General features: G+C 46.3%; 1 protein-coding gene and 1 pseudogene across 3 annotated transcripts in view; one reads left to right on the forward strand and one right to left on the reverse strand.

Annotated features, from left to right (window-relative positions):
• LOC126535988 (protein phosphatase methylesterase 1) overlaps positions 1 to 18,393 on the reverse strand; it is a 47,804-nt gene that overhangs the window by 4,094 nt on the left and 25,317 nt on the right. For all 3 annotated transcript variants that reach the window (XM_072287742.1, XM_072287743.1, XM_072287744.1), the window contains exons 10-13: positions 18,115 to 18,334; positions 13,780 to 13,840; positions 369 to 434; positions 233 to 277 (exon numbers count right to left, since the gene is read on the reverse strand). In XM_072287742.1, coding sequence (XP_072143843.1) covers positions 233 to 277; positions 369 to 434; positions 13,780 to 13,840; positions 18,115 to 18,334 — 392 coding nt within the window. The remainder of the gene's footprint in view (positions 1 to 232; positions 278 to 368; positions 435 to 13,779; positions 13,841 to 18,114; positions 18,335 to 18,393) is intronic.
• Positions 3,216 to 11,316, forward strand: LOC140217035 (uncharacterized; annotated as a pseudogene).

Below are 18,393 nucleotides of genomic sequence, written 5' to 3' on the forward strand. Positions count from 1 at the left end.
GTAGGAGAGTAGGAGAGCTGTGGTGACACCATGATGCGCATTCACTGTAAAGCAACAAATGAGCTTTTGGGGGTGCCTATTTTTGTTGTAAGGCAAGCTTGTTGTGCTTTTTGCTACAGAGGCATTCACAATGTATACAAAAGACACAAATTCGGCCAGGACATATGGAATTCTTCGTTATAAAGGTCATTTCATTGCGGAGCATTTGACTGCAATAAAAAGAAAGGCCAACCTTGCATCTGACCAATGGTGAGGTCCTTGTCTAGTCGGTCCACCCCTGCAATTTGGCATCGTCAAAAACAGCAACATTCAAAGCAACAAAAAACATGTAATGTGCCACAACAGAATATTCAAAGGTACGTTGTCACCTGCCAGAAGCAGCAGCTTTGGAGCCGGAACAGAGAGAAACAAGGAAGAGAGGCCTGCAAACCAGCCTGTATTGAAAGAGAGAGAGGAAACGCATAGCTGTTTATGAAGAGACCCTAAAGAAAAACGCTAAACCAGTTTCTATTATCACTTTGTGTTATCAAGAGACTAAAATCAGTGTCTACCTTTCTTTCAAATTTCTTCCCATAACTGCAGTAAACATCAGTCTGGCATTATAATGATTTTATTGTATCTTCACATATGTCAGCTGTTGACATTGTTACCAAAAGAAACCATAAGAAAATGTAACCAAAAGATGCCAAGCTCAGCCTTTGATTACTTTTGTATGCAATGCAACTTTTTTTTTCCCCCTTTAATTGATAACAGATTAGTAGGTATGCTCAAAATGATATTGCAAAAATTAATTACATTATAAGGAGCAATCTTTTCTGGCTTAGCTTTTGCTTTGGTGAGAATGACCTATTTGGTATTTAGGAAAAATAATGTAGTACTAGTCTAGCTCAAGGAGGATATATAGGACTTGATGGAGTGGAGGGGGCGCTCGTCAAGTGAAGCCGGCCACCGCCATCTTGTCAGTGGCAGAAAGCGTGCTCGAAGCCGGCTCGCGCTGGTGCTTTCGTGCATTGTTTTGGCGTGCAAGTTGACGCTATAGGCATGTAAACACCATCGGTTTTATAGTGGTTGCCTCTTGTGTCACCTATGGATGTACAAACAGGCTGAAGAAGGGCTGCGGCCTCACATTCTATCTGTAAGTACGCAAAAACGTCTCAGTTCAGGCTTGAGCCATTACGAGCACATTTCTGAGGGGTGCTAACTGATGGCTATGAGCGTGCAACAAATATATATGAGTCCTGAAATGTTCGACAGCTTTCCAAAAGATCCCGAATGGCAGTCTGTGGGAGCGGGCTGTTTGCCGTGAAAGGTGGCATGCTAAAGATGGAGATAGCCTGTGCTCCGTGCACGTCTGCCAGAGTGCTTTGACTGCACCGGGCAAACAACCAGACTACGGGCGGGAAGTGTGCCTTCTGTGTTTCTTGCGTTTCCGCAGCATCTACAGAAGCCTGTGAGTATTACTGCAGAATGCCATACCATGACACGCGCTCAGAAAAATGATTTGCCTCACATGATATGTATTCGTGGTATCAATATGGCACCGAAATTGAGAGTCGACGAAGGCCCTTGTCGGATAGGTACATTGAAGTAAAGGAAACAAAACGTCTTGATGTCGACAGTGTCCTCGTTAAAATTTTTTTTTTTTCAATATGATGCTGCATGATTGTGTTCGTGGAAAAAGGTATGCCGTGGGCGCTGTTTTTCTGCTTCGTTTTGTTGAAAGGAAGTGTTCGTGACTGTGTGATAACAGTCAAGCAGGATATAAAGATGCAATTAATGCCCTGCCCATCTTTAAAAACGAAAACAGTCTGCACCGTGTCCCCTCTGCTCGTGTACGACAGCTCCCTCACACTGGAAGTTCCTTCGTCAGGAGAAAGCTTTAGGTGCTCAGACATCCCAGCACTAAGTTTGTGGTATAGCCAATAAACTACGTTTGGTTTATTAGCCAATGTATTATCTAACTTGAAACTTAACAAAAATATATGGTGTCCATTTCAGGTAAAGAGGAAGCATCCAGAACGCAAGCACCAAGACTGCCTAGCCAGTGGCACTGCCCATCTGAGCGAAGTGCCTGAAGTTTGCCTGAAGTGCCTGTGTCTTCGCCGACCAAACAATGATACAGAAAAGTCAGTGCCTCTGAAGAAGAGATAACACAACTGAAGAAAAAAACTAGGACTTTGCAGCAAACGAAGCAAAGGCTTGCGAAGAGGAATGAGACAGCACAAGAAGTCATCAAAGAAATCAGAGAACGAAAACTCCTCTCAGAAGAAGGCTTGCACGTGTTTACATGCGCCTTTTCAAGTGACATTCAGCAGCTTCTCTGCATGGCGGGCAATGAACAGAAGGGCAAGTGCCCACCTGAGCTCTGTGCATTCGCACTGACATTACATTTTTATTGTCCGGCCGCCTATGAGTACGTCCGATCCAAATTCAACGGTGCCCTTCCGTCACAGCGTACACTTTGGGATTGGTATCGATCAATCGACAGAGCTCCTGGTTTCACTGCTGAAGTATTTTCTTTTCTCGAAAAGCTTGTGCAAGCACGGCGTGAACCATTTTACTGTGCTCTGGTCATGGATGACATGGCCATAAGAAAACATGTAGAACTTGTTGGAGACAAGATAGTTGGGTATGTAGACTTTGAAACGGGGCTAGATGATGACAGTCTCCCCGAAGGCAAAAATGTGTGTGTCTTCATGATTGTTGGCATAAACATCAGAATCAAGATGCCAGTGGCATATTTTTTAATTGACGCACTCACTGGCGCAGAGAGAGTGAAGCTGACCAAGCAGTGTATTGAGAAACTTGCATCAGTGCAGACTGAAGTTGTCTCTCTTACATTTGACGGTGCATCGTCGAACTTCACAATGGCTAAGTGTTTAAGTGCTCAGCTTAGATCGGACACTCGTCAGTTTATCACAAGTTTTGCCAACCCAACTGATAGCACTAAAAATGTTTACGTTATCTTAGATGCCTGCCATATGATTAAGCTCATCCGTAACTCGCTAGCGACCGTAAGTCACCTCATTGAGATGGAAGGAAGGCGTGTGAAATGGTCTTATGTAGTGGCATTGGAGGCACTGAAACGTGAAGAAGGGTTGCGGCTTGGCAACAAGCTTACGAAGGTCCACGTCCAGTGGGAAAAGCAAAAAATGAAGATGCGATATGCTGTACAAGCATTGAGTGCCTCAGTTGCCGACGCTTTGGACTTCTATGAACAGACGCTCAAGCTGGCTCAATTCAAGGATGCCAGCGCAACATCAAAGTACATTAGAACTTTCGATCACTTGTTCGACATCTTGAACTCCAGGAACCCATTAGCAAAGTCGTATAAAGCACCCCTTCAGAAGCAGAACGAAGCCTGCTGGAAGCCGTTTCTTTCTGAGACCCAAGCATACATAAACGGGCTGATAGATCCGGCAGGGTGTGCAATTACAGAAGGTCTGAAAAAAAACTGGGTTCGTTGGCTTTTTGATATGCATGGCAAGCACCGAAAGAATGTTCGTCGAGCTTGTTGGCAAGGATCAGCTGAAGTACTTACTGACGCAGAAACTCAGTCAAGATCACGCCGAGAACTTCTTTGGATGCATACCTACAAGGACGAGGCGCACATAACAACAATCCAACAGCCGCGCAATTTATGGCTGCATACAAGCGCCTGTGGGTTCAGACGGAAGTAACGTCTTCCAGTTCTGGAAACTGCTCCCAAGATATGGTCTCTATCTTGCATGCAACTACTAAAGTAGCCATGGTAGATGCAAAAAGCACGCTCACTAACATGTGCAGGTCATTAATCCTACAGCCCGATGACCACAATTATATGCATTGCGTTGACTGGCCCGAAAGCCTTTCTGCATTTGTCGATGTTGTATTACCATACATAGCAGGCTTCATTGTTTGGAAAGTTCGCACAACAACAACAACATGTGAGCAGCGTATCACCGCCCTGCATTCAGACAAGCTGACGCCTTTAATTACCCTATTTAATCGAATCTAGGCCGACCCTGATTTTAAGCTGACCCCCTAAAGTCCAAGGCCAAAAAAATATATATATTGTTACGAAGAGTTGCGAAGAAATGGCTTTATTTACAGGAGATGGACGATGATCGTAGCGTGATCGTAGCGCAGCCCGGCCTCTCAAACTCCTCGTGCTCTTTGTCTTCCCTTCTCTCTTCTTGTCCGCGCCTTTCGTATCCGTTACATTTTCCCACAAGCAGACGAAGCCCGTGGGGCGAGTCAGGATGGACAAGCAGGTTAGAAAGGCTTCAGGCGAGCAATATGAATCAGCTGAGTTTTGCTTGATCGCCAACCATTGCACAGGAAGCGAGCTATGACATAAGTTAGTTCGCTCAGGCGGTCCACAACTACAAATGGGCCTGAATATTGTGACAAGAACTTTTGGCACAATCCACGCTTGTGTTGCGGTGTCCAAAGAAGGACCAAGTCACCTTTTTCCAACGGTACTTGTACGTGACGGTCATCGTATCGCTCTTTCGAACGACTTTGCGAGGCCAGAGTACGAAGACGAGCTATTCGACGGGCTTCTTTGGCAAGACACAATGTCTTCGATACAGAATTGTCAGTGTGCAGTACGAAGGGTAAGAAACTGTCCAGAGGGCTTCGCGGTAACCTTGCATACAGGAGATGAAATGGGCTATAGTTCGTGGTTCGCCGTGTTGCATGCATAAGTGATGAATGGAAGCACGTCGTCCCAGTTCTTATGATTGGAGGAGACGTACATGGAAAGCATGTTGGTCAGCGTTCTGTTCGTCCTTTCAATGAGGCCATTGGTCTGTGGATGATACGGCGTGGAATGACGGAACTGTCAAGTGCACAAACGAAGTAACTCTTCAATGGCATCACCAGTGAACTGGCAACCACGGTCGCTGACGATGACACGTGGTGGGCCATGACAAAGGACCACGGAACGTAGCAGAAGACCGCCACGCAAGCAGCGGTGGAAGACGGTATGGCTGCAGTTTCTGAATACTGCGTAAGATGGTCTACGCAGACAATTATCCAACGGTTCTTGTTAGATAACGGGAATGGACCCAAAAGGTCAATGCCTACTTGCTTGAATGGCGTACTGCGCAGTGTCAATGGCCGAAGGGGACCTGGAGCTGCAGTGGTCGGTTGCTTGTGACGTTGGCAGGTTTCACAACTAGCGACATAGCACTTGGTCGTTTTGTACATCTTGGGCCAGTAAAAGCGCTCCTGCGTGTGGTGGAGCGTTCGTACGAAGCCAAAATGGCCGGATGTCACATCGGCATGCATGGCATGTAGAACGCCGGAGCGGAGACTCTTGGGGACAACAAGCAGAAAACGCGCTCCATGCCCAGAGTAATTAGTTTTGTAGAGCAATTTATCATGGACAGTAAAGCGAGCGCTGCCTTAAGAAGTATGGGCGGCGACAAAAAGCGGATCGAGGGTAACATCATTCCGTTCTCGCTGAAAGTCTGCCGCGTCAGGGAACGTAGAAGTAACAGCAGCGAGACAGTCGTCAAAATTCTCAGCATCGCAGTCGGTAGTCGCAAGAGGAATCCGAGAGAGGCAGTCTGCATCAGCGTGACAATGGCCATTCTTGTACGATACCACTAAGTCGTATTCCTGGAGGCACAGCGCCCAACGTGCGAGGCGACCAGAGGGATCACACAAACCGACCAGCCAGCATAAAGAATGATTGTCGGTGACAATCTTGAATGGTCTATCGTAAAGATAACACCGAAACTTTTGTATGGCGAAAACGGCTGCCAGGCATTCCTGTTCCATAACCGTATAATTGCATTCAGATTTGCTCAGGCAACGGCTGGCATATGCGACAACATGTTTTGTGCCACTGTGACGTTGTACAAGCACCGCTCCTATCCCGATTCCACTAGCATCAGTGTGAACTTCAGTCGGGCAAAATGGATCGAAGTGAAGGAAGAGGGGTGCTGACGTTAGTACAAACTTCAATTGAGAGAATGATGCGTCACACTCTGGTGTCCAATCGAAGGATACATTTTGTCACAGAATACTTGTCAACGGGTAAACGATGTCGGCAAACCGGGGAATAAAACGACGAAAATATGAACATAGGCCAATGAATGAGCGGAGTTCTCATGCTGACTGCGGTGGCTTAAAGGAGCTCACCGCTTCAATCTTACGAGGATCGGGTCTGACGCCATCGTCGACTAGATGTCCCAGGACCAGTGTTTGATGTTCGCCGAACCGACACTTTTTTGAGTTTAGAACCAGTCCAGCTTTCTCAATGCAGTCGAGAACGAGGCTGAGGCGTTCGTTATGCTCTTCAAACGTGCGGCCAAAGATTACAACATCATCGAGGTAACACATGCATATCTCTCACTTTAGACCACGTAGTACTGTGTCCATGAATCTTTCAAAGGTGGCAGGAGCATTGCAAAGGCCAAAAGGCATAACAATAAATTTAAATAGGCCATCTGGAGTCACGAAAGCAGTCCTTTTCTTGTCGGCAGGGCCCATAGGTATTTGCCAATACCCCAATCGCAAATCAAGTGTTGAGAAGTAAGAAGCAGCGTGTAAGCAATCAATGACGTAATCGATTCGCGGTAGTGGACAGACATCCTTCTTCGTCACTGCGTTTAGATGTCTGTAATCCACGCAGAATCTCCAGGAGCCATCTTTTTTTCGAACCAGGATTACTGGGGCTGCCTATGGACTAGACGACTCTTGAACGACACCTTTGTTCATCATCTCCTTGACTTGCTCTGCAATAACTTTGCGCTCGGACGATGACACTCGGTAGGGCTTCTGGCGGATGGGGTGTGCTGAGCCGGTATCTATTCTGTGACGAGCGTGGGACGACGGTAAATGAAGGGGTGCATCTCCATGCGTGAAGTCGAATGCAGCCTCATGCCTGGCAAGGACCTGTACCAGTGCTTGCCGTTCCGTTGTACCGAGAGCCTTGCTGATCATGCCAAACATTAGCTCTTCAGAATAGCGATTATCACAAGGTGAGTAAGCTGTAGAGACGTCCGTAGTTAGTGCTGCTATTGAGCTACATGCGGCTTTATCGAAGAGAGCGATTTTCATACTGCGAGGAAGGACAACTGGCATGGCGGAACAGTTCAGCGCCCACAATGTGGCGACTCCTTTCATCATGCACACGACAGAGCAGGGCACAAGTTTATCTTTTTTTTTTTTGCACAGTTTATGCGTACAGGCCTAACTACAAGGTCAACACAATCAGCATCAACAGCAGTTGCATAAACACGAACAGGCGTCAGGCACCACGATGGTGCAATCATTTCATCAAGAACACTGAGTGTGTTTATGTCCCTGTCTTCACCACTCGAGCTTTGTTCGGAATGTGCTGATATAAATAACTTGTCCAATGACATTTTGCCACAACCCAGTCCACGGAAGCGCCACACTGTTCAAGAAAATCGATACCAAGAATAACATCGTGCGAACAACGAGAAAGAACAAGGAATTCCGACACAAACACTTTCCCAGCCAACAAAACACTCACAGCACAAACACCAAGGGGATGAAGGTACTCGCCACCTACTCCACGAAAGGTAATGCCGTTGTTCCAAGAAAACATAACTTTGTGGCATAGATGGTTTTTGAAAGCGAGGCTCATCACAGACACAGTCGCCCCAGTATCAACTAACGCCATGGTCAGTATTCCGTCAATTGAGACATTCACTTTGTTTTTGAGCATCACAACAGGCAGAGGTATTTCTTGCAAAGACCGTCCGGCGACCACACCTCCACTGGCTGCGGATGCTAGTTTAACGGCGGCAGTGAGGAAGAACGCCGCCAAGGGGACGGAGAGTGACGGGGACGGTTATTTGGTGGCGTCAAACTCCGCTCAGATTCTGGCGAATCGCTGCGTCTGGTCTCGTGTGAGAAGTGGTCCATTGGAAGCAAATCGGTCGTCCACAAGTCATATGAAGTACGGGTTCTGGGTGGCGAGAACATCGGTGGTGTCCTACGTGATTGACGGCCTTGGCGACAATACCGAGCTATGTGGCCTGTGGAACCGTGGTTGTAGCACACGGGAGGGCTGCGGTTCACAGCGTCTTCCTCGAAACGAATGGTAGGCGGCTGCGGGCGGCGAGAAACTTCGTTGTCATGTGGATAACATGTTTCTGCTGCTTGCTGAAATCCGTTATATCGTTCATAAGTCACGTCGTGGTAGTAGGGTCGGTGCTGTTCTTGTCGCAGCCTGACAGTAGTCACAGGGCCTCGGGGGCAAAAACGCAGCTGCTCTCGTTGGGGCCGAGCATCATAAGTAGGGCCTCTGTCGTAGAGACGTGGCTGCTGTCGGGGCGCGAGTTCATAATCCTCAGTGCCCCTTGCCACAGGATACGGGGAGAAGGATGCCACGTTTGGCTCGAAATCTGGTGGTAGGCGGAAGCTATGAGTGCCTGGATGTGTCACTTGCGCGTGCAGGCTGAGCTCTTCCCGAACTATTTGTCAGATCATTGATGCGAGACCAAGGGGCTGGTTGCAGTCCACGCTTGCAACTGTCGTCACATTGGCTAGCCTGCCAAACTTCGGCGTGATGCGCCTCGTCTTTAGTTGCTCGAAAGTGCCGAATGATGTCAGCGACGGAAGCCAGGCTGTCTTTTGCAATGAGGAAATTGTAAACAACCTCGGCAATTCCTTTTAGGATGTGCCCGACTTAGTCTTCCTCGAACATTCTAGAGTCCACCATCCTACACAGTTTTATTACTGCCTCAATTTAGGTCATGCAGGTTTCGCCTGGCACTTGCACACATTGCAGTAGCGTCTGTTCTGCCCTTTTCTCTTTCATCGCGGAGTCGCCGAATCGCTCTTTGATTTCCGAAACAAATCTTCCCCATGTTGCGAACGTTTCCTCGTGATTGTCGAACCACAACAACGCAGTATTCGTTAGAAAGAACACGACGTTCGAAAGCTGAGAAGCGCTGTTCCACTTGTTGGCGGCACTCAACCGGTGATAATGGATGAGCCATTCCTCGACGTCTTCGTCCGATCTTCCGGCGAAGGGACGCGCATCTCGCAGTTGCAGAACAGAACTTGTCGGCGCAGCTGTTGGAATGGGCCGTTGTTCGTCTGCGTCGTGGGACATATTCAACTCCGGTGGATTCGGTGGGAGTCCAGCAAGGCAACGGCTCCGTCGAAGAATTTGTGGTTCAGCCTCCGTCTTCGGGTGTCGATTACCCCGCACCTCCACCACAACTGTTGCGAAGAGTTGCAAAGAAATGGTTTTATCTACAGGAGATGGACGATGATCATAGCGTGATCGTAGGGCAGCCCGGCCTCTAAAACTCCTCGTTCTCTTCGTCTTCTCTTCTCTCTTCTTGTCCGCGCCTTTCGTATCCGTTACAATATATTACCTCGAATGTAGGCCAAACAAAAAAAGCGAGGACAGCATTCACAAAATGCAAACAGCATTTATTGAATCTGAACGTGCAGAGCTCATTCAACGTCATCGTCGCTGCTAGACTTGCCACTGTGTTCCTTGTCACTGTCACCTTCAAACAGTGCACTATCTTCGGTACCATCAAGCGCATAAGATATGTTACACTTTTTAAAGGCGTGCACGATCAAAGTACCTGGGATGTCGTCCCACGCTGCAACTACCCAGCCCACCAGCTGCAATAGCAATGCACGTTTGATGTGGCCCGTTGCCATTAGCATGTGGTCTTCGTCAGTCAACCAGTTCGTGTAATATTTCCGCAGACGATCCTTGAAAGGTTTGTTGATGCAGACATCAAGTGGCTGCAACTGGCCTGTCATGCCGCCCGGTATGACAGCGAGGTCCGTGTTCACTTGGGCGAGCGCAGCCTTCACGTTGTCGGTCAAATGCCCACGGTAAGAGTCGACGACAAGGAGCGAGTTCTTTGTCAAAAGGGCTCCTGGATGCCGTCGCCACACAATCTTAACCCACTTTTCCACCATCGCACCCGTCATCCACCCGTTCTCATTTGCCCGCACAATGACATTTCTTGGGAAAGTTTCTCGAGCAGGCAGTGCCTTCCTTCTTTAAATATCATATAAGGAGGGAGTTTATGTCCATCAGCTGTGCAGCACAGCATCATAGTTGCGCGCTGCTTCTCGTAGCCCACAGAGCGCACCTTCACCTCTTTGGCACCCTTTTTGTTCATGGTGTACGCCACTGGCATATCAAAATACACAGCCGTCTGGTCGGCATTGCCGATTTGCTCAAGGTTGTAGCCTGCCGCTTCTCTCTGTCGCAGCACGTAGTGTTGAAAAGCTATCAGCTTTTCTTCGAAATCGCTTGGCAGTTTCTGGGTGATTGAAGTGCAACATCGGAGGCTGAAGGCGTAGCGCTTCATGAATTTCTGAAGCCAGCCCCGGCTGGCTTTGAAATCCTTTGGCGTTAGATGTTGCTCCCTCGAAAGTTTTATAGCTTTCGCTTGGAGCACTTCTGTTGTCACTTGAAGGGCAGCTGCTCTTTGCGTCCGAACAAAGTCGGCCAAAACTGTCTCCACTTCGTGGTGACGGCCTTTCTTTGGTCTGCTAAATGCCATCCTCGTTGCGGTGCACGCAAAAAGCTGCTGTCGTTGTCCCCTCCAACGACGGACATTTTTCTCGTTGACGGCGAAGTCCCGTCCGGCTTGAAGGTTCGACAATGCCTCTGCGGCTGTCACAACTTTTCGCTTGAAAGCGGCACTGTAGTGGCATCTCCTGCTTGGTGCCATCGCGATAACACCACGCCGCACACTGATACGGCCGACATGACACAGGTCAGAATGGCGACCTTGCTTGTGTACAGTTGGCTACTGGCACGGCTAGTAGCGCTACGGCTGCGATATTGACTTTTCTAGATGGCGCTAGCTATGCACCATATTTAGCAGTGTCAATGAAAAACTGGCACATTTTTTAAAATCCTCGAATCTAAGCCAACCCTAGAGTTTGGAATATGATTATTTGAAAAAAACTATCGGCCTAGATTCGAATAAATACGGTAAGTAAAAGAGCCGAGGTGGACTTATTTCACAGTCACAAGACGTCATTGGCCTGTGTGAAGCAGTTGAAAAGGGACTGCGACGACTACCGGCTGAATGTGATACCATTGCAACGGTGAAGTCAAGGGCAAAGCATCTCATCTTGGAAGTCCTGGGTGCTTCCTTAGAGAACAAGTGGTTTCATAAATTGGAGTAGCACATTCTTGACTTCGATGCACTTGATAATCACACCTACAATTTGTGCAGAAAAATAGCAGAAGAATACATAAAAGTGAGGATACACCACATGACGAAGGAACGAAACCGAGAACTGATCAAGAATAAAGTGAGGCCACTTTTGTCAAGGGTGATTATCTTCAGTCACCTGTAGAGCACCTGTCACCATGTTTATGCGCTTTAATTAAGCTTCTTTCCTTAATATTCGTGCAGGTGAATTGCTTTCTACACGCCAATTGGCAGCTGACAGATGTAAAATAAACATTTACAGCCAGAACTGCGTGTTTTCATTGCTTTGTAAACGCGAGCAACTTCACCGGCAGCGCGAAGTATGAATGCGGCTGCGCTTGGCTCCTTTTTGCCACTGACAAGATGGCCGTCGCGGGCTCAGCGCGGCTTCACTGTCCCCAATAGGCGCGTATAGGCGGCTTCCACTCCAGCAAATTGTATATATCCTTCTTAGTCTAGCTTAACTTGATCATCCTCATCATCATCATCATTTATTGACCCTTTAACCCTTTGAAGGTTTTTGCCGTACATGAACGGCGGCGGTTTTCTGTCCCACAAGGTCTTTGCCGTATGGGTATGGTTTCGACCCTCCGTTTGAAATTTCGCGCCATAATGACGATGCGTGCTCACTGAGAGGTGCTGCCACCTCTTAGGACTTATAAGAAGCGTTTGAAATATGTGCTACCTTCTTGGGGAGATAAACGGAACTGATTTCTAGCTTCAGCGCGTCGTGCAGACTGCGGCAACGCCCCTTTTGCGGTTTCGGTTTCGCCGCGTGATCGCAACGGAGGCGCGCGAAATGTCATTTTTCTTTTGTCGGCACTCTATTGCAGAGGCGGTAGAAGTTGATTTCTGTCTTGATTGGCGCTGCTCTTAGCTTGTTTATAACCGCCGCTCGCGAGGTATACTCGCTTTCAGCGGCAACGCGGTTTCGGTTCCTCCGCGTGATCGCAACGGAGCCGCGCGAAACGTGATTTTTCTCATTGTCGTCACGCTATCGCATGGGCGGTGGAAGTTGATTTCTATCTTGATTGGTGCTGCTCTTCGCTTGTTTATCACTGCCGCTCATGAGGTATTCTCGCTCTCTGCGGCAACGCGCTTACGCGAGAGGGTGCCTCAGACCTCTGCCCAAAGCAGCCGCACGCACGCAGAGATGTCATGTGTGCGCCAACACAACTCGTCGCTCCAAGAGAAGAACAAACACGCATTTTAGGTCTGCAGACTGCGATAAGGCGCTGTGCGGAGACCCGTTTTTCAAGGAGTACCACACTCTGAAATACTATTGAACATTTTGCAGTTCTGAGTGATGCCGACACCAAAATACTCTTCCCAATTTTTTTTTACTATTTATTCCCGACTTTATACATCTTGTACATTCACGATCCGCAATAAAGTAATTTGACCACCTGGGAAAGTTTTTTTCAATATAATTCGACCCTCAAAGGGTTAAAGGCCCCGGTTGAGGTATTACATAAGGGGGGAGCACACATAAGAAGAAGAAATGTTGAAACAGTCATGACTGATGTAAAAAACAATAACAATAACATTCAGAAGGGTAAAGAAGGAGTAATGAAATGAAAGTCAAACACAAGAAGTAATTACCGATGTACTCAAAAAAGTGCAATGCAGTAAAAATATGTCAAACATGTTAAGAATCAATACTCAGAAAGTTTGTTAGTATGTTTCAAAACTCGGTAAGGTTGCGTTCGATTACTACGCGATCAGGCAAACTATTCCATTCTGCAATAGCTACCGGCAAGAAAGAGGTCTTGAAGTATTTAGTAGAGCCGTGAAGACGTTGAAGACTGAGGTTGTTTGAGAGACGGCGTGTAGTATGGTTGGGTGGCAAAAGAAGCGTGTCGCGTAAATGTGGGAAATCGTAATAGAGTTTTTGAAAGAGGCATAAGCATGAGATTTTTCGGCGATGTGCTAATGATTAGGTGAGGAGGGATGATTTGATGTTTCTAACACTTAGTTGATAGTCGTACTGGGATGTAATAAACCGGGCTGCGCGGTGTTGGATGGCTTCCAGTAGCTCAACAAGGTACGCTTGATGGGGATTCCATATTGCCGACACAAATTCCAGTTTAGTACGGATAAATGTCTCACATGCTAGTTGACGGATCACAGGGGGTGATGATGATGATAGTGACCGTCTCATGAATCCCAGGGATCGATTAGTGGCAGAAAACAGATTTTGGATATGTTCTCACCATGTAAACTTCCTAGTGAAGATGATATCAAGGTACCTGTATGACTGAACCAGCTCAATAGGAAGGGAATGAAAAGAGTAAGAGTATGACATGTTTGATGTTTCTCTTAAGTGACGCTATAGTAAATAAGAGTGTGCATCTGTAAATTTAGCCATCCCAAGCAATTTAATGGTCCAACAATGTACATGAAGTAATGTCAGGTGTTTGAAATTTCTTAATTACCTGATAATGTTAAATGTAGTAGTGTTAAATACAAAAGGTAACAATGCTAAACGTGCTCAGGGCTTTATGTTGTCCACAAATCCTTGTCAAGTAGGTCAAACCATGCTTGTCTTAACACAACACTGCAGTGAAAATTAGGAAAATAATGAAGCAGCAGCTGCAGAAAATTTTACCTTTCCAATATTCTTCAGTCCCAGACAAGTCTATCCGCCAAACAAATTTAGGAGCATCATCCTGCAGAATAGACGATCACAAATATCAGTGCACTGTTTAAACATACATGAAACAAATAAGAAGAATCTGCAGCGAAGACGATTATATCCCCCACCTTAATGACCTTAAAGCAACACTAGCAAAAAGAAACTATCCACACATTGCTCTCGACAGAGCTTATGATGTTGCGTCAAGATTGGAGAGTCAGTCAGAATTAGCTAAGGAACAGCCTACACCAGTATCTGACAGACCGCCAGCCTTTATAACAAACCATTCTAATGCCCTCCCAAACATAAACAACATCCTACGAAAATACCACCCAATATTATCAAGTAACGAGCATCTGAGAAAAGCGTTCCCAGATGTACCAAAGGTTACCCATCGCTGCAACAGAAACTTTAACGACATGTTAGTGCACACAAAAGTCAGCCAACGTTATTCCCCCGTAATAAAAGCATGTTGTCGCCCCGGGTGCGAAACCTGCAGGCACCTTCAAAGTGAGATTGAAATTAAGAGCACCGCAAATAGTTTTACACACGAAGTGAAAACTAGTGTTACTTATACAAGTTCGGATGTGATTTATATGCTTAGATGTTTCTTCTGTACGAAACAATATATTGGTGAAACGAGACAATCAATGAACGTCAGATTAAATGGACATCATGTGGACACAGCTAAAAAAGCTTCCCAAAGCCATCACCGAGCATTTCAACCAATGTCATAACTTTGATGAACTTAAACTCTACATCTTACAGTAAGTTTCCATTCTGAACGAGAAAGAAAATACAGAGAACCATACCTTAGCCATAACTTCAAGCTTTGCAACCAGTAGGCATAATCGTTTCAAAGGGAGCTTTAGAATCTAATTGCTATGCTAAATTTCAAGCTATAGGCAACAACACTTTATTTGGTTGCTTGCTGTTGTTTCCCCTTCTTTCTTTCCTTTGTTTCCTTTTATTTATATATTTATTTCATTTCAGTTTTTTTTTTAGGAGCACCGTTTTCTGCCACTCCTTTTATTATCTCTTCCAGAGACACGATAGCCCACGACCTCCAGCGAAGTAGGTCATAGAGGGGTGCTGTGCACAGGCCATTGACATGCTGGCTGACACACGACAGTGTCACTGGCCTTGTACACGGCACTTCTCTATTCCCATTTGTACACACTCGCTGCTAACACACCTTTGGTCGTTGCCGCACCCACCCGCCTTACCCCATCTCACCGTTAGAAGAACCCTACCATAATACTGTGCCAAGGAAAGCATATGTCGCCTTGAAAAAGACAAATCCACTTGTCGAAACGTTGGCTCCCGCTTTTACCTTGTTCGCATTTTGTTCATTGTCTTGAATTTCCATCTCCCGCCATCCCCGTGTTATACATAGCCGACATTTGCTTTATAAGCTCTCTCCCTTACACAAGAAGGAAATGTAGACGTGGAGCTATAAAATCTTCAGGTTAGTTAACATACTCAATAAGATGTTCAATGTACTCATCACAAAACTTGCAAATCCTTTGAACCCATCTGAATAAACTGAATGCTGGTCACAAGCATACTGCTGTCCTGTAGCCATGCCTTCAATGCTGTATTAAAAATTGATGACTTGTTGCTGTTTCTTCTAATTGGGCAATAAGGACACAACCAGAGTGGCAAGGTCTGGCTGTAAAGCAGTCAATGCTATGAAGTTCTTTGGAAAAATTACTGGTTTAACTGTATCATTAGCCAGAGCACTGGCCTACATATAAAGACTGCCTCTGAACTTTTTTCCTTCAGCACAGCCTTTTAGCAAAAGCCAGATGCCTAAAAAAAGCTATATACATGCTCATTGCATCACATTTGTGAAGAATGTTCTACAATATGGCAACTTTCATGTTAAAAGAAATCCTTTCCCACTGACTTTGGAGATATGGTGTTTTCCATTTGCAGGGAGATCATACAGTAGTGGCATAATTATTTCTCACAGACAGTCGTAAGTAAATGAAAAAAGATTATGAATCCAACTGAAATGTCCTCAAATTTAAAAAGCTATGTTTAGGGCTGTAACATCTGAGCAACCATTTGGTTGAAATCTGTACCTAAAATCACTTAAGAATTTTTTTAATATGAATTTTCTTGATAAATTTGTCATCTCGGCATACAATTCAGCCAAAACTTGTCAGGATGCTGACATTTATAAATTTTGGTCAATTTCCAAATTGCACCTTGGAATGTCACAAAAATGTGATCCCTCTCTGTTGCCTGCTGCACCTTCATGACAAGATCAATCAGGAAACAAAACACACAATTGAACTGACATGGCACATTGTTCTCTCATTTTCTGCCATTTGCCTTCACCCCTACATGCCACCTGCCAAAGATGATCTCACCTCTATGATTGATCGCCATGAATGGAAAAGTAAAATCTATGTGCAATACCATTTTGATGAAATTACATGGCATTGTTTTCCACCAGACGGATAGGACACAAAAAAGAAAAAAAAAAACTGATGGCACTAAAATTAATTCTAAGTTTACAGTATGGTGTACTTTTAAAGGAAACACTAGATTGGTATTCAAACCAACATAACTTCAATGAATCATCAATTTCATTTTTAAAAGATGCTTCACATGATGCATTAGGTAGACCTGTAGTGGTGAAAAACAAATGACTTGTTATCCCGGCCCTGCGAAAGTGGGTGTCCAGTGAAGCTGTCGAAAAGCTCCCCTATAACTGCTAAGGCGGGTATGCAATGCTTTATTGCTTTAAAGTAATGGAAGTAATGGTAATTTTGACAGCATGCCGCTGGTCGTATTGCCATTTCTTTTTCCCTTTGTCGCTCCTTGCATTCATGCTTCTCCTCGGGAGTGCTAACTATGCATTGCCTACCCATAGCAGTGCTGCAACAAAAAATTAAATTAGTTGCTAGGCTGGTTCTTTTTATACGTCTACGAAAGGCTAGAGACGTCACGCCCCACATCGCAAGCTGCTGTCGCCTTGGCAGTTTGCACAACAGTAATCTTTACTGGGAAACATATGTGGGGAGCGCTACGTGCTTTGGATTGTCATCAGGAGCGCCTTATCAACAATCATGTGGTTCAGATGCTTCTTCTTTATTGAAATGAATGCTGTTTTGTATGTTGTACGCTAGATTAAAAAAAATGTATGCACTTTTTACTTCGCTTTGCTGAGTGCAGCCTGCTTCACTTCCACCACAGGTCGGCCCGGTATTGCATTACCTCCGGGATCGGCCCAAATTTGTGCCCACGGACATGGACACCAAAAGTGCCGACCAACGAGAGGCTAACAGCTTCACTGTAAAAACTATTGCCGAGGCCTTCAGTGTCAAAACTGAGCTGTAACGGTCCCAAAATATAACCTTTGTGTTCAATTAAACAGTCGACAGTATTGTACACTGTGGGGATGCGCGACTCTCGCGCGTCCCCTGATGTTTTCCCGCATAGCGCATCCCCTGATATGCTGTTTTCCCGCACGACTCGCGTGGCCTGGCGGTCGGAGTGGTACAAGCGCGGTGCGAGAGATGGCGCGACTGTCGCGCTGCTGCGGGGTTACTTGGGCGCCGAAAGGGAAGGCGCTTGGTCTCTTTGGGTTCGGGAAGGAAGCGGGACGGACGTGCCGTGCCGCGCCGACCCATGCTTCTGCGAGACCGTCTCGCGTGGCCGCCTTGGACACCATTCGCGTGACCGTACACGCGAACGACCAGGGGTTGGGATCCAGCATGGGGCGAACATATTCGCTCGCAATGCGGTCGCGGTAAGTCGGACTTCTAGATTTGTCGCGCGCCCATCGGCGTGTTTTGGGGATAGCAACTCGGCTAGCAGGCATTGATCTATGAAAGGTGCAATAAATGCCCTTGTGATTGTTTGCACTACAGTGTTGTCGTTCCTTTGTCCCAAGAGTACGGAGGAGAACCCCGTATCTCCCACAACACGCATTAGCTGCAAGTGCACTTTGATGCTAGCCTGACAGCAGTGCAGTGTTGTGGCAGCCATTAACTCCACCAATGCCATTTGAAATGAATGCTGAGTCAGAGCAGTACTTAAGTCTCTTCATTTGGCTCAAAATTAGTGAAATGCTTGAATGTATCAAAACTCGAACCAACAGCCTTTAGTCTGAAATTTGTGTAGCATAAGCCTGTCGTACACAGTACTTCTAGCTTCTGCAAGGTGTCTCTATCAGTGTGTTGACAAAAATTGGGAAGACATCCAAATGCCCGAAGTGGAGTGAGATGAGCTGCAAAAGTATGTAGAATTAACTTGTGAATCAAGAACAACAACGGACAGACTTTGATGACTCACTGAAGAGACTCGTGATGGCTGCCGAAATTCAGTGAATGAGCTTTGAGAAGGCATGCTTTCTTCTGTAGGGCTTTCCTCTGGAATTTCAACAATCTGGTCTGCTCTTGGAATGGAGCGAGGCACAGCATCATTCGCAGGCAGACTCGATGTTGAGTCCAATGACACAGGACTGGTTGACGTTGCAGGCAAGCACTTGGTCGCTGGCTCTCCAGTCTTGGCACTAATAGGAGAGAACGGAAGTGACAGGCGAAGTTTGAAAAATGCTGCAGATGCATCAGT

This window comes from Dermacentor andersoni, chromosome 4 (assembly GCF_023375885.2).
Source record: "Dermacentor andersoni chromosome 4, qqDerAnde1_hic_scaffold, whole genome shotgun sequence".
NCBI lineage: Eukaryota > Metazoa > Arthropoda > Arachnida > Ixodida > Ixodidae > Dermacentor > Dermacentor andersoni.